We start from the raw sequence: 16,598 nt of genomic DNA, 5'->3' as shown, positions 1-16,598 counted from the left end.
ACCTGGGAAGCTCAGCGGGTTTGAGCCTGAATGGTGCTTGCGTGGCTGCCCACCGTGGGCACAGGGCAGGCGTGATTGGCATTTTTGGCAGTAGAGGGCAGTGCAGGAAAACTGACTGTTGCACTGCCATTCTGTCACCAAGACAAAGACCCCCCGTGTAGCCTTAACAGACTGTCGGGGAAAGTGCTGTTTGCGAGCACCTATGAAGGCCAGCACTGTGGAACACGAGGGGGGTGGGTAGCCAGCACCATGCCCGGCCACCTTTGGGGCCGTCCATAAATGACGTCACGCACCTGGGGGGGGGGGGGGGGGGTCAGACATTTGTGACGTCACATGAAAATGCGCAAATTTAAATAAATATAGACAACACGTTCTACTTAATTACATAGACTTTCTTTTTTATAAATGTTTTCTCCTACAACATCAGAGTGCAGCGCCACATTAAATACGCACGACAATGACAATAGTTTAAAGCGATGTGACGTCATATTTGAGGGGGGGGGTCTGACTTTTGTGACGCAGTGTGACGAGGAGGGGGTCAAAAATCGTCCCAAATAGCGTGACGTCATTTATGGACGGCCCTTTTGTCTGAAGTATCTCCAAATATCCCTCAGGGCTCACAAGGCATGATGAGGCCCGTCATCCAGTCGCAGCAGCGGATTGACAAAAACAAGCTATACATGTAGATAGGTTCAAAGAAAATAACAAAAAATAACAACGAAAAACTACGACGTTTCGATCACAGCAGCAGCGATCGTCATCAGGAGGAATAAATAGGGGGAAAGATGACGATCGCTTGTGTTGTGATGGAAACGTCGTAGTTTTTAGTTATTTATTTGTTATTTTCTTTGAACCGATCTACGCGACTTTACCGAAAGACCCAAGAATATGAATTCCTGCAGTCGCGAAAGCTTTAAGTCAAGATTTAGGTTATACATGGACAAGCTAATGCTACATTAAGGCTAATCGAGTAAACAAACTGCACATATACGACGGAACAATTTTTAGAAACAACAAAAATGAAAGGATAAAAAAATATAATGAGGTAACAATGGTGATGATAGAATACCGTCAGAAATGAAAAAAACGTCCTACGCCGTTGATCTCGGCTAATGCGTTTGCTTTCTCCTGTAGTGTAGACAATACGGCATAAAGATAATATCACTGCACTAATAATAATTTGCTCTGGACCCTGTAATCCTGTGAACTATAATGAAGCCGCGGCGCAATAACATTGCCTGTCTAAAATTGTTGCCAGGCAGCTCAACGTGAGTTAGGACATGCATCCTGTGCAATATAACGCTTGAGTCCTTTGTAATGAAATATCCTGGTGACAGCTCATGTGTGATGTTGGCACGCTGGTCACCCAGGCCAAAACGTGTCGTCGTGGTGAGCGCTCCGTGTCACAAGGCTCACGCCGTGCGGCGCGTGAGACAACACATTTCGGATGAGTTTTGGACGTTTTGTACGTTAAACTTCGTTTGCACCTCATGTAGCCAACCGTGCTAATCGGAGGTGCCGGGGGGATGGACAGCAAACTAAATGCAAAAAGTAGTTCTAATGAAATGAGTTTTCAAGCTAGATGACTTAAAAGTGCATTGCTCCAGTGGCTTCCTAGGAACGAAGAGCGTTCCAGACGGCCGCAGAAGCGCATATGAACGCCTTCGTTCGATGGCCAGCCAAAAGCCGCTGCGAGGATGACCGGAGCTCGCGTGATGATGGTTTATGCTCCTTGACGAGATCAGCAAGATTTTGCGGTTCATTTGTGTGCAAGCACTTTGTAATGTATTCATCCAGCAACCGGAGGCCGTGCAGCTCAGCGGGTATGTTGCACCCACAGAGACACGTTCTAAAGTTAAGATTACATACAGGCTGATACATGCATAGTTACCCCCCTAACATCACAGGGGGAAATATCGGCACAAAACGTATTTTTTTCTTTAAAATGTATTTTCTGTAAGTTAATGAGCCGTCATTTTCACAGCACGAAATCACCTGTTGAGAAGAAAGTAATTGAGTCGTTGGAAATCCGTTGCGCATCTACAAATGGATCAGCATGTACACCGTCACTGATTTATATTGTGCGCCAAAACAAATATCCATGCTCAAATGAGAATGGTTATTGGCAGCCCTACATCGTAGGGCAAACGTTCCAAATACGGCTCAGTCTTGTAGATAGACAGGATTATTGTGGACTTCTCAGAACAGTGATACACATTTCAATAATCCCGAACGCATGATTGGCTGATGCGATTGCCGGCTAGTATTTTATTTTACAATCTTCCAATTAATTATGAGTCGTGGTCGGTGCCACAGCGCCACCCAGCCTGATTGATGTGTAGCTCTCTATGGGGCCGTCCATAAATGACGTCACGCGATTTTGGACGATTTTTGACCCCCCCCCCCACCTCGTCACACATTGTCACAAATGTCTGACTCCCTCCCCCCCCCAGGTGAGTGACGTCATTTATGGACGGCCCCTATACCCTGTATAATAATTATTAAACCTCTCTAGTGTATTATGAAACTGTAAGGCAATACACAACGAGGAACACAAACATTAGCCTGTGTGGTGGTGTGGCAGATATTAAAACTGACTTCTCCAATATACACTGTGTATTATAACAGTACAGTACTGTGTTATTCGTGCAAAGAAGACCCAGTAATACTGCACGCCAGTGTCTCGTCTCTGCCAAGGACTCTTGCTATTCGGCAGGGGAGATGTTGTAGCTGTTATCCATCTCCTTTTAGCCAACACAAAGACCAGCAGCTCTGGGCCAATAAGATGCCATCACGGCTTTAAATTAGAAGACACACAAATGCTTGCTTTCTGTTCCGAGTTGGAAGAGGTGGAGAAAAAAAAAAATCTGTCTTGCACGGAAAGTGAGGGAGGTCAAAAATAATGGTAGCATGCCATTATAACTAGCTGAGTCGTGAAAATAACAACGCAAGGTCTTTTTCAAATCTCGTTGCCGAAAGATTCCGAGTAGAAAGGAAACAGTCAAGCGTTTGTAGTTTGATTGATCTTGACTGTGTATAAATGTAACTTACGTGATAAGCTACTGTTTCCAAAAGAATTCACTGTAAATACAATAGTGTGTATTCAAAGCATGCATGAAGGTATTTGTTTTACCCACCATGCCTTCATCATCTACAGCGAGGCTCAATGGGAGAGATGGGGTGGACGCGGGAGGGAGCTTTGGAGATGTGATTGTACGAATGATCAATTACCATCCTGAAATAATTTTACTTTGTAATTATAATTCGTTTATACAAGTGTTTTTGAGTAATCAACAATTCAAAGCTAATTGCTGCATTTTTTTCTGGCGAATGTCTAGGATTCACAAGGGAATGCAATGAGATTGAAGCTCATGGCAAATAGCTCACAAGGATATTTAGAGAAAGCAGAGCTAATTACAATAACAATGGCATGCCAACAGGAACAGCTGAGCGAGGATTTAATGAGAAGAGATTTTAAAGTTCCTGGTGGATTAAAGACTTGAAGTAGAAGACGGTAGACATCCACTTTAACGTTTCATTGTGTCATGAAAATAAGACAAAGAAATGTTAAATTAATAAAAATAAAAAACAATATTTTATTTTATTTTTATTAATTTTTATTTCATTTTTTACCTACGTGACTTTACCGAAAGAACTAAGCGTATGAATCCCTGCAGTCACAAAAGCTTCAAATCTAGAAATACAATGAACTTTATTTTTCTAAAGCATCTGTTGCAGACGCATAATAAAAAATTAAAGGCGTAGAAAATTATTATTTTTACTTGCAATGTCTTCATCATTCTTTGAGAGAGAGAGAAAGTGAGCTTTGTGAGATGTCTTCTGGAATTAATTGTAGGCCAATTTTTCTTGGGTCTTATTTGAGTTCTCGATTACCATTCTGAAATGCAATAATTTGGCAGTTCCAATTTGGTTTGTGAGTAGATTTCTGGGTTGTTGAAATGCGCGCAGTATTGAGATATTTGTTTTTATTGTGAGGCCCTGGCTTCTGTGATGAATTCGTTTTTCCAAGTATTGAATGAACGATGGATTTTGTCGATCATTTATTATAGTTTTTAGGGTGTGTGCGTGTGTTTTTTAAACTGTATTTAATACATATACCTAAGGATTTAAAGTAGACCAGGCAGTGACCATATCCAACTGTCAAGCCAACAGTTGGTTATGTGAGTGAGGGTTAAAGAGGTGTTTCTTTTTATATACAGCAGTGACATGACATAGCATTGGATGTGAGCGGATTCTTGCCACACCATCATGCATTCATGTGGCTGAAGAACCACCCATTTGTTTCAGAGCAGGACCTTGAGAGCACATTGTTGGTCATGTTGACAATGAGTGTACACCACTTCAATGCCCAGTCCACGCAGTTCCTCCTGATTCCAGGTTACCAAGTGTCGGTCTTATCTGAAGCTCGGTCACACCTCAAAAACAAAGATCCCCCGTATAGCCTGTAACAGACTGTTGAGGCAAGTGCTGTTAGCGAACGCATATAAAGCCCGGCACAGCACACGATGGGGTGGGTGGCCAGCACCACGCCTGGCCACCTCACCCCCTGCTCCCCACGCACCCTCAAAACTGGCTCCCTCCCCTCTCTCTTGGGGAAGTCACGTTTAGGTGGCTCAAAATGCAGCGGTAATTTATAAGCATGTTCCATCTGCTCTGCTTGCTTCTACCAATAAGTAGACGTGGACCCCTTCAACTTAGCCTGCTTCCTACTCTGCTCTTCCCTATTGTGCTTGACACACAGCTTTTGATTAACTTCCTTAGCCGTGTCTATGTCTTTTCTTGTTTAAAAACTTATTCACTCATCCTTCCTCCGTACTAGCAGGGCCTAGAACCTCTGCTGCTCTCTCAACTCTGTGTGAAAGCCATCCAAGAGTGTATCTCCTTCTGGCTATGACGTCCCTCTTCTTTTATAAGGTTCACAAGGACTGCAAAACCTGCCTCCGATGCTCTCACCTGAAATTGTTTTGCCGCACTCTAGCGGCCCCTCTCTCTTGCCGTGGCAAAACTAAGTCGCGGGCCCTCTCTCTTGCTTACTCCACAACGTAGGGACTTTATGTCATGAGGCAGCAATGCCCATCAGGGATTGTGAGGAGGGGGGGAAAAGGCGCATTGCTTTAGCAGTGCAGGTTCTTTGATGGACTATGGAAAGCACTCTGAAAGAGAAGTTGAGTCTATACGGATCAAAGTGCTTGACCCTACGTATGCCAAAAATAAGTTGTTGCCATTTGAGCACAGGTGTCTGAGATGGATGCTGGGAATTTCATAGCAAGACATGATACAGCAATGAAGAAGTCCAGGCAAAAACATGGCAGGTCAGTATTGAAGATGGGATGATACAAACAACATTGCGCCGGGTTGGACGTCTGTGTAGGATGGAGGAGGGCCGATCGCCAATACGGGCATTAGAATGATCGCCATGAGTCTGGTGCCCAAGGGGAAGACCTCAGACCAGATTGTGGGAGACTGTTCGGGCCGATCTTCGAGGAGGTCGACTGTCTTCTGTGCAGCAGCTGCCGAATCTGGCAGAGGATAGAACGATCTGGTAGGACGGATCTGCCGGAGAGAACGGATCTGCCGGGTCTGACAGAGGATATAACGCCTTTGGCGAGGTGTGGTGGCATCGATGCCTTTGGCCATGATGATGATGTCTTGCTATTGAAGTCAGGTCCCGAATGGATATAATGAGTCGATGCGATACAGTATTATGCATGCAATGTAGATTTTAATCGGAGCAATTTTAGTTACTACTTTGTACAAGGCAAATACCGTAAAATATTTGTTTGCGATGCATAACTCACATTTCTTTTAAGATTCATTATAAAGTAGCTAAAAGGTCAAATCCATTGCTTGTGGGTTTAAATAAAACGTAATTTTAATAAGCAATAACCTTTGCAGCTGATTTAGTTGCAGTAATTTCGCAATACCTATGTTTAATATATTTTACAATTAGAAGCACTACAGTTATGGAAATATGACTGACATTTACTTTCACTTGAAATAAGTGCTGTGAGTAAATGTCAGATGCAGATCATAATAAAGCATCTGCTTACGTTGTGCGTTTAACCAAACCTCTTTGAATACCAGTGACAAACAAACCACGGTACAGACCGTGCTTGTAATTGAACGCTCCCATAGGCAATGTGTGCTAACACGTAACTCTCCAATGTAATAATAATCTTTTAGCACTATTCACTGCCTACTGCCATGGAGATTTTAGATTTTGTAAGTACATAGTTTATGGGTATATTTTTTTGCCTGCTTTTTACATGGATAGTGATTATTTTACTTTGCAGGGTATTTTATCTTGAATTGTCCCTTGTAATTTAAATGAGTGGTTCTTCTTCTTAACCTGGGGTGCACCACCTCCCTGGGGTTGCGAGATGCCCTTTCTGGGGGTGTGAGACATGGGGCAGATTTTTTTTAGAATGTAAATCATCTTCTTGGTTCTTTCGGTAAAGTCACGTAGAAGGGAAATAATAAAATAATAAAAATAAAACATAATAAAATAATTCTCACGACGTTTCGGCCACAACGCAAGCAGCCATCCTTAGGTGAAGAACAGGTCTGTCGGAAAGACAGCGTCATTTAGACGCTGTCTGAGGACGGCTGCTTGCGTTGTGGCCGAAACGTCGTGAGAATAATTTAATGATGTTTTTTTTTCCCTTCTACGTGACTTTACCGAAAGAACCAAGAAGATGAATCCCTGCAGTCACGAAAGCTTTAAATCGAAAGGTAAATTATTGTAACACAAATTAAGCATGGGCACGTAAGTACAACTACTTTGTTTCATCAAACCCTGTGTTTATTAACATTCGTGTTTTTACGATTGAGAACCCAAGGGGTGCAAGGCTGCAGTAAATGTTAAGAACCACTGATCTAAATTGAGACTACTTTGGTTTACATGCAGTTAATTATGTTGCACACTCGAAATGAAGCGGAAAAGCTGCTGAGGCAGGCTGTTTTAAAAGATTGGAGGTTTCAAAACAGGCTGCCTCAGCAGTTTTTCCGCTCTTTTTTCTCCTGATGACGATTGCGTGTGTTGCCATTGAAACGTCGTAGTTTTTTTTGTTATTTTCTTTTAACCTATCTACGTGACTTTACCGAAAGACTCAAGAATATGAATTCCTGCAGTCACGAAAGCTTTAAGTCGAGACTGTGATGTTGTACCTGTTTATTACGCTGGGTGGACAGTGGCGGGAATATTCCAGGAAGGTGCCACATTATTTTAACTGCCGCCCTGGGATATTGACTAGAACCGGTGACCTCTGGATTGGAAGTCCACAGTGCTGGCCACGACACCCTCTGTAGGCCTGTGAAATGTCCACCAACATATCTCGGAACCTCCAATGGAATCGAGTTATGCTCATCGCTCATTCGTGGATGGGCGCACTTAAACTCTTTAATTGCCGTGAATGGTTATTAAAGTGTAGTGTGAGTAATGCGTGTGTTACGGTACATCTTGCATGCTGTTTTTCTTATCATATTAACGCGTACTCAGCACCATGGAACGTTTGCTGCATTGAAGCACTCACTGCCCGCCATTGGGGCTGATAAATTGCCTGGGAACAGCTCAACGCCTTTTGGATGTGACCCAAAAGCGGGAATCACTTGGCCAAGATGCTAATAGCATCTTGCTTGTTTATGTCTTTTAATTAAAAAGACACTGGACGTGCTCATTTGGCTGCTTGCGAACCCAGTCCTCATTCAATGAATATTCCATGCATGGGATTTACAGGGTAGGGACACACTTTCCTGTCATAACACAGCAGTCGTGGTCTCGCCGAGACGGATACAGGGCAAGTTCCAAACTTTGCTCGACTCTAAATTAAGTTTGGAACAAATAAAGCGCAGCTAATGTGGCACGCATGACAGCAGCAGCAGTGCTACCTGGTATTGACCTGCAATGGAGCTACTACTATAGTTCTAAGATCTAATTTACATTTAGACACAACAATCTAATTTGAGGCACACGTATGGCTTACATAGCATCTCCACATTTGTTTTATAGTTGCAAATTGAACATCCCCGTTGGAAATTGTAACATACACAGTACTTTTTCCGTTATGAGCTTCTTCGTTACGAAAGCTGAATTCTTTACACATCTTTGTAGTTTGTAGAAAAATATAAAATGCCGTTGAGATCAAATTCATGTTTTTTTTTGTAGTGTGCACGTATACAATATAGCGTATGCAATGTGCACGAGCGTCGCAACATATGATGATGACGGTGATGACTGGTCACAAGTCAGAAATGAATGTTGTGAATAGAATTTTGCCGTTGATTGAAGAGGGTCAGTGACGATTGAGTAAATGCGTTTCACGCTTCACACATCCCGTGAGGCGAAAGTTGCAGGATCACTGAGGTGCTGTTCAGGTTTATTGCATCTCCCACCTCCCCTTCCTTTCTCGGGAATAATTCAGCACGAAACTCAGTTGCATTGACCTGCCTTTTTTTCGAGTGGTATGGCAATAACTCTGAAAGCGGCCTACAGTATTTACAAAACTTATAGTCGAAGCATCTCTCTGTACTCAAGAGAGACATTTTGCAGCATTCGGTTTCATTGCTGGCATTGAGCCAGTGGTGGAACACATTCTTCATTTCTATGGTTATTATTTTGTATGGTAAGGTGCAATTTGCAATGAAGAATGTGTATATTGAGGTTATAGGGCCATGCATTAGCCTTTGTAGAGCCTTGATGGTTGACGATGATATTGAATCGGCAGCGAGGGGATGGCAGTGCTGGATCATGTATGTGTGTATGTATGTTGAATTTCTTTCCCACTGTGCTAATCGGAGATGCGGGGGAAGGACAACAAACCGGCAGCGCAGGGGTCAGAGTGTGGGATCACGTGACCCATGGTCTGGCTCTGGTTAACCGCAGCAGTCACATTGCCGAATGTTTCTCATTTTCCATCAATGATGGAGGTGACCGCATCTTCCGTTGCCCTGTTCTGCAGCTGTTTCGGGTTGGGTAGATCGAACTCGGGAAGTTCCATGGCGTGAGCCAGTTTTTCTCTTTTTAATACTACCATTGGAATTCGATGGAGGGATGACAGCCCGAGTTAACCCCTGCATCAAAACTGAAGATGCGCTGGTCGTGAAGCACTGTCAGCAATACACAAGTGAACAAAAGCCTTCTCTTTAATCCCGAGTTTCCGCTAAGATCAATGATTCATCAGAGCATTTGTTTTCGGCAGGCACATTCTGGACTGGCTTCAACCTCCTGGGTCTCATCACCGGAGCCAGGCTTTCTAAACCAATGTTGCTATATTATGCCAGATGTTATAAGTAGGAGCCGTTCGCCAACGCTGCAGGGTACGTTTAGCACAAATCAAAACACTGCATCAAACTAGGGTTGTCAAACGACACACGGCAACCGTTTTCTGGATCGATTCCCAGTTTCGAAAGACGGGAAACGGTGTCCATTTCTGGTGCAATTTTTAATAACGAGTGGAGTCATCCATCTTCGTTACCACCAGCCAGCCAGCCAATGTCTACACTGTAATCATCGTCGTCCTGCGTCTATCAAGGTGCATCACCCTGATCATCATCAGCCAATGCCTATAATCGCTATCATGATAAATATATTCTCCGCCACCATCGGAATTAATATTTTAACGTCACGGGCTCAGTATTGGGGAGAGAAGAAGTCATTTACATCATCATTGTCCTTGTGCAAATATCTTTGAAACACCACATTGTAATTCGCCAAGAGACGATCGACCGTTCTCTCCACGAGGCCAATCCCGTACGGGCAGTCCTCGACTTACGAAGACGATTAGTTCTTGAGACAGTTCGTAAGTTGAACGGTTCGTAAGTGGGGGAGCCTATAAGCACGGGTGTTTGTAAGTCGAGGACTGCCTGTATTTGTAAATGGGTGAGTGGCTTGAATCGGCCATTTAGATGACAAGAAGTGTCCCAAATCAATTCTCGTCGATTTATTTAATCGATTCTATTGGAATTTGCTACTTGTGTTTTCATAACAGATGTTTTTTAACTACTGGATTTCTTTTGTTAAATATTAAATTTCTCTAAGGAACAATGTTTTAAGTGTGGTGCCAGCTCCAACGTCCCAAACAGACCAGCCACACATGGAGATGCAGAGTTCTGCGCATGTAATTCGTAGATGCAAAAACAAAAATAGGTGGCATACACGATTTCAGCCATATGCTAGAATTATGCTATAAGAGCATGTTGTTTTTGGGCATTACATGAACACCAAAACCACGAGTATAGGTGCTGACACATTGACACAAACTCAAAAACACATATACAGGATACAAAAGACAAAGACCCCCCCTCCCCCCGTTTAGTCTTAACAGAATGTTGGGGCAAGTGCTGTTAGTGAGCACCTATGAAAGCCGGCACAGCACATGAGGGGGTGGGTGGCCAGCACCACACCGGTCACCTTTGTCTCCCCAGTGTCGATATTTACGCACTACAGCAGGTACTCATGTTGAGGCCGAGTCGACCTAGGGGAGGCCCAGGACCGGTTCAGATAACAGTCACTGATGGTGGCTGTGAATGGGAATCGAATCCGGGTTACTGGGTTCATAGCGCAGCGTGGTAACCACTACACACACAAGTAATAAAAAAAAAACCTTGCATCCAGGCACATACGGAATAATTATTTCTAAATGCTGAAATACACAGCAATTAATGCAACACGCAATTATATACACAAGCATATGTACATGCGTGCATTTAATCCACATGCATGCTAGCAAATGTGCATACATAAATGTACGCATTAACACACGCAAGCCTACACGATCTTTTAGCGATGCAGGTAGGAACGTATGAATGCAGTTACACGTTAATGAGGGCACGGACCAAGTGCACAGTAAAAATATGTATGTGTCGGCACGTGCCCACGGTGAATTGCATGGGCCTGCTTGCGCGCACAGACACGCACACCGACGCTTGCAGCGCTCACACGTCCCCAACATTCATTTTACTGCCTCCCATTCTCAGCTGCCAACGGAGTTCTGGGCAGTCTGCCCGGCTGGCCAAATGGTGTGTGGGCTATAGCCTTGCCTGCCCGGAGAGAGAGAGAGAGAAACACGGTCATGAAAAGTAGTGTGTTAGCGGTTTTAATGCCATCCATAATATTGACATTGTAAAAAGAAAAAACATTTGGACAACACTAATATAAAATTGTATTTGCAACTATGGTGTATATATATGTATACCCAGATAGAAAATGGGAATATGAGCATCAAGTCAAAGTGTATTTCTGACAAAAAGATAAATAATAGTTTATAATTTCTAACGTGCAGTTTTCATTCTCTCAGAGAGATAATTATTTCAGAGGTGCAGCAAACCAAAGACAAGTTTTAAAGCAGGCAGAATTGCTTTCAACAATTGCCCGAGCTCTGCGGTCCTATATTGGGATATTTGTCCATCTCCATTATTCAGCGTTTATTCACATGGGAGGAAACCGGAGTACCCTGACAAAGCCAACGCATGCGAAGGGGCGTTGGGTGGGGTGGGGATGGTAACCCACAATCCCCCTGCTGACGGAATTCATTCCGCTTGCTGTGCATCTCTTGGCAACTCAGGAGATGCCTCTTTGCCAGGGTAATGTGCAGTACAGCATCATGAAGCTTGAACAACGACAGTCGCTTACAATTGCATTGTGTTCATCTGCCCCACTCCTGCCCTAGCTGGGGCGTACCAGCCAGGCGGGATGCCCGCGGTGGTGCGGGCTCACGCGCCAATGCTGCGCTCCGGCCTCGCGATGAAGCCCTTCTTCAACTTCCCGCTTGCGTCCCTGGGATTTTACAGCAACTTCCACGCCGTGAGTCGCACGCCAGTCAACAACAACAACCGCGACCGGCATTCGCCACTAAGTGGCGGTGACGCGAGTCAATGCGCGTGTACACCCGTGCGTGCGTGCATTGCACCAACGGCTACATGCGCAGTCCGTTCTCCCATAATGCGTGTGGTTTTCATAAAGCGAATTGGATAGAAACGGGATGAATTTATTAGAGAACAATTTTTTTCATAACGCCGATGTCAATTGGATATAACGCGATTGAGCGAACAGAATCACGTCACACTGAGCAGGAATAAGCGGTTGTACGGCTGTCTGGGCGACGCATCATTACTACAAGGCGGGATGCTGCTGGATGCTTGTAGATGCTACCCAAGCGTTTCAGTCTTTATTCAGCCTGCATATGCATCTGCCGTGTTATCGCGGACTGCGCTTTACCCTATATTATTAATTATTGCTTATAACGCGATGTTTCCATAACTCGGTGTTCTTCAGGAGCACAAACTGCCGTTATAGCAGAACAGAGTGCATGTTGAGCGCATGTGGGGGTTCGCAGCTGCCAACACGAGCCGCGTAAATGATTGTTTGTTCATTAGCATTGCCGCAAACAAAACAAAGACAAAGATTCCCCATATAGCTGTAACAGACTGTTGGGGCAAGTGCTGTTAGAGAGCACCTGTGAAGGCCGGAACTGTGGCACACGAGGGAGTGGGTGGCCAGCATTACGCCCGGCCGCCTTTGTCTCCCCAGTGGCGATGTTTACACTCCTCACCAGGTACTCATTTGAGGCTAAGTCAACCTGGACACACACACACGAACACACACATGTACACACATATAAACACCTATAAACACAATGAAATACCGTCATTCAACTTCATAAATGAAGGAGAGTGCTTCCTCTGAGAGATTGGTATTGCCTGCATCACACCAGGCAACCTTTGTCTTCACAGATGCTCATTTTACTGGTAGAAACCTCCTGGTTACACCAGCCCACAGGGGATTATTGTGTTCATCCGTCGTGCAAGGAGGGGCTGGGTGGGGATGGAGGGGCTGGGTGGGGAGGGGAGGGTGGTGTGGGGCTGGGTGGGGAGGGGAGGGTGGGGAGGGGCTGGGTGGGGAGGGGTGGGGAGGGGCTGGGTGGGGAGGGGTGGGGAAGGGCTGGGTGGGGAGGGTGGGGAGGGGCTGGGTGGGGAGGGTGGGACTGGGTGGGGGGTGGGAGGGGTGGGGCTGGGTGGGGAGGGGCTGGTCACCCCGTGGTGCCCTTATTAAACTCAACGTTTAACCTACTCACGCCGGCTTGTGCCCGCCCTCACAGTCGGCCATATTTGCGGAAACACCACGCCGCCGTTGACCCTGGCCATTGACCGAGCAACTCAACGTTCCTACCAGCTTCCTCCGCAGGAATGTGTTAATCCATGTCAACAGAAAGCATACCCAGAATAAGGTTCACTATCCTGATTTACAAGAATGTGCATGTATGTATTTATATTGAACTTCTTCTGCACCGTGCCTAGTATTCACGACGACTCTGCACATTCGCACATTCACATACATACATACACAAAAGAGACAGACTCCCCCGCATAGCCGTTAGCAGACTGCTGGAGGAAGTGAAGATCACCACGGCACACAAGGCGCTGGGTGACCAACACCACGCCCATCCACCTGCCTCTCCAGTGCTGATGTTTATGCACTGCAGCAAATACTCGTTTAAGGCCGAGTCGACCTAGGGGAGGCCCAGGACCGCTTTAGATATTCGCCACTGATGCTGGCTGTGAGCGGGAGTCGAATCGGATCACCGGGTTCATGTCGCAGTGCGTTAACCATGACACCACCATTGCACAGACACACACGCTCGCCTATGGTTTTGTATAATTGTCATACAATAATGCAAACCTGCTCATTAGCGCATGCACACACAATTTATTATAGGTTCACATAGATATAATTGTGCGATTTCATCGTGTTCCAATTGCTTTCAATTAAACGTTGGTTTACAAATGCTCACGATGCTGCTTGTTATATAAGGAGCCTGTAAACAGTAACGGTAATACTGTAACAAAGTTTCCCTTGGATGTTCGTGCATTTCTTACGCTGTGATGCCTTTGATTTAAAATCTTTAATGTTGAGAGCTAAACATTGGACACAGACCTCTGAAACATTGAGGCCCCAAAATATAAACACAGCAATACCCCGATTTACGTCTCCCCTTTTAAGTCGTTTCGCAAATACGTCGTCACTTTATTATTAACACCGCTACCTAATTTGCGTTGCCTCAATCCCCACAATTACGTCGCTGACAGCATCGTCCGTCCTGTCTCGTTATCCGTTGCCTCTCAACCTTCCCCTCCACGTACTGCCCTGCAAATCGCTTCGATTTACGTTGTTTCGATATTCGTCGTCGCGCCTTTCAGGAACGCATCCCGGAAGTAAAAACTGGGGTATTTCTTTAGATAAAAAAACACACACATGGTGTCAGACGTTAGTTAACCTTGCAGCAGCAAATGTCCTACACATGATGTCACCCCAATTCTGATACAGCGGTACACATGTCAATCCCAAAGGGGTCAAATCAATGAGACCCTTCCTGTTAAAAAAACACTTGGAGAAAAAAAGGCAGGAACCTGAGACAAAAAACCCCCAAGAAACTGAGAGTAAATTCCAAGATATTGTGGCACAAACTGTCAGACAGGTAAGGGGGAGTTCACTTTTTGAGAAAAGGGGGGTGAGGTTACTAAATGAGTTTGCTCAGCAGCAATAGGTGAATGCACACCACTTAGAGAAACCCCCACAATAACCTTGGGTAGTTTGTATGTTAACTACCTCGCCCGGTATACAGGAAGTCGTAGGTTCGATCCAGACCCTGACGCATGTATATTTGAAGTTTGCATGTCTCTCTTCCCCGTGGTCGCGTGGATTTTTCTCCGGGTCCTCCGGTTTTCCCCTCCACATTTATAATCAACGTGCATTCAGAGTATTTGGCTGCTGTGAATTTCCACGTAATAAGCCACTTCGTTGAGCTATCATTTGTGGCCAGGCCGCTTGTGAAAAAGAGCTACGTAGCTCAGTGAGCCCTTACTTGGTAAAATAAAAAATAGTTTAGTTTTTTTGTTTAGTTTTCCTGCTTTTGTCTCATAGAAAGGTTGTGAGTAAAGACAGCACTTTTCCGCAACAGCCGCTGGTGCACTGCGGCAAATAGGGGCCGAGTGAGTTATTCACAACAGGTAAACAATAACAACAAACACTGTGAGAATCGATAGCATGCCCATGAGATGCTTAACATTGTGAAAGAACCATGAGCCTCAAGAAAGACTTAACATGTGTCCCGGGGGAAATATATAATATTTAACTTTATTTGATTTGTCTACACGTATGTATCATGTAACATTTAAATGCTAACAAAACATTATTTAATGCAATACACACTTTAGTAAGTAATACCGGAATGTATGTATTTTGAACTTCTTTCGCACCGTACATAATCAATGATACTATTCATTCATAGGTGCTGGGGAAGGACAACAAACTAACCACAAAAAGCAGTTCAAAAGAAATTAGTTTTCAATCTAGGTGATTTAAAAGTGCATAGCTCCAGTGGCTTCCTAATATCTGAAGGAAGAGCGTTCCAGACGGCCGCAGAAGCGCATCTGACAGCGCGCGATGCAGTGACCACCGCATTTGTTCGAGGACCGGAGTTCACGTGATGATTTATGCTCCTTCACCGAGAGCAAAATATATACACACAGTACGCATATATTGCGTGATTTATGTTTCAAAACGGAGATTACGACCCGGGGATGTGTCTTCATGAGTCTTGTTAACACAAGCAGCGGGATGTTGTTGGAAGATTACGCTGGAGGAGAGAGGAAAGAAAAGCCGACGTTGCCCAGCGAAGCCATCAGACTCACGCCCCAATCCCCACTCCATGGACTGCTTCTCTTGGCCATCCCCATTGGCCATATTGCCGCTGCTTCATACACTTCAAGTGGGAACTGCCAAGGACGTGATGTCGCGGTGTGTATCAAGCAATGACGGAAATGATGTTGCTTACAGCCGTTCACGACGTTGTCCCAAGTGCATAATTGCGTATTTTTCGTGAAATTGTAATCCTGCAACTCCTCAGCGTTGCGAGGACACTGCACTTTGATTTGAAGAGGTATTTGTTGTTGAATAATTCGTGTGCCATGCACGTGATTGACGGGAGACAACGTGTGATGTTTGCCTCTGATGTCGATGCATCATGGTTACTCATCACGGAGAGTCTTCGACTTCACGTATTCTCCTCCGTATAGATATGAATTGGGTAGAAACTATAAATGCAGCTGCTGTCTTCCGGGCACACTTAGAGAATCTCACGGAAGCGTGGTGCATTCATTGTACTGCACACACAGCGTGGCAAGCAATCATGAGAAACATTAGCTCGTTGTTTTTTTTTTATTCCCGTGAGTTTAAAACATGTTTCTGTGTCATTACGTCTTTGCTACGTACGTATCACTCAACACCCTGGACACCCTTGCAAACGAAGATGCTCCATCTCCAGGCGAAAGGTTTTAATTTGTAAGAAAATAAATAAAGCAATTACAGCTCTATCATTATACCTCCTTTGCCAGTACCAAAATATAATAATAGGGTTTTTCCCCTTTTTTCTGGCCACAAAACTGAAACCTTTTTACAAGGAATCATGTCTGCATTAACCACAATACTTGTGGTCAAAATGCAAAAAAAACACTCTGATAATATATGCATTGTCCTTGAAACTGATTGGTCCACACCAGAGACAGCTTTCTTTTGAGCCTCG

The 16,598-nt window shown here is 44.6% G+C and overlaps 1 protein-coding gene across 1 annotated transcript in view; it reads left to right on the top strand.

Moving 5' to 3' along the window:
- LOC144729302 (zinc finger protein 385D-like) overlaps nt 1-16,598 on the top strand; it is an 83,514-nt gene that overhangs the window by 8,009 nt on the left and 58,907 nt on the right. Inside the window, exon 2 of the mRNA XM_078609462.1 lies at nt 11,688-11,821. Within this exon, the coding sequence (XP_078465588.1) occupies nt 11,688-11,821 (134 nt within the window). The remainder of the gene's footprint in view (nt 1-11,687; nt 11,822-16,598) is intronic.

The sequence above is a fragment of the Lampetra planeri genome, chromosome 2, assembly GCF_965212315.1.
Source record: "Lampetra planeri chromosome 2, kcLamPlan1.2.h2, whole genome shotgun sequence".
Taxonomy (NCBI): domain Eukaryota; kingdom Metazoa; phylum Chordata; class Hyperoartia; order Petromyzontiformes; family Petromyzontidae; genus Lampetra; species Lampetra planeri.
Note: the sequence above shows the minus strand (reverse complement) of the source record. Positions and strands in the feature narration are given on the sequence as shown.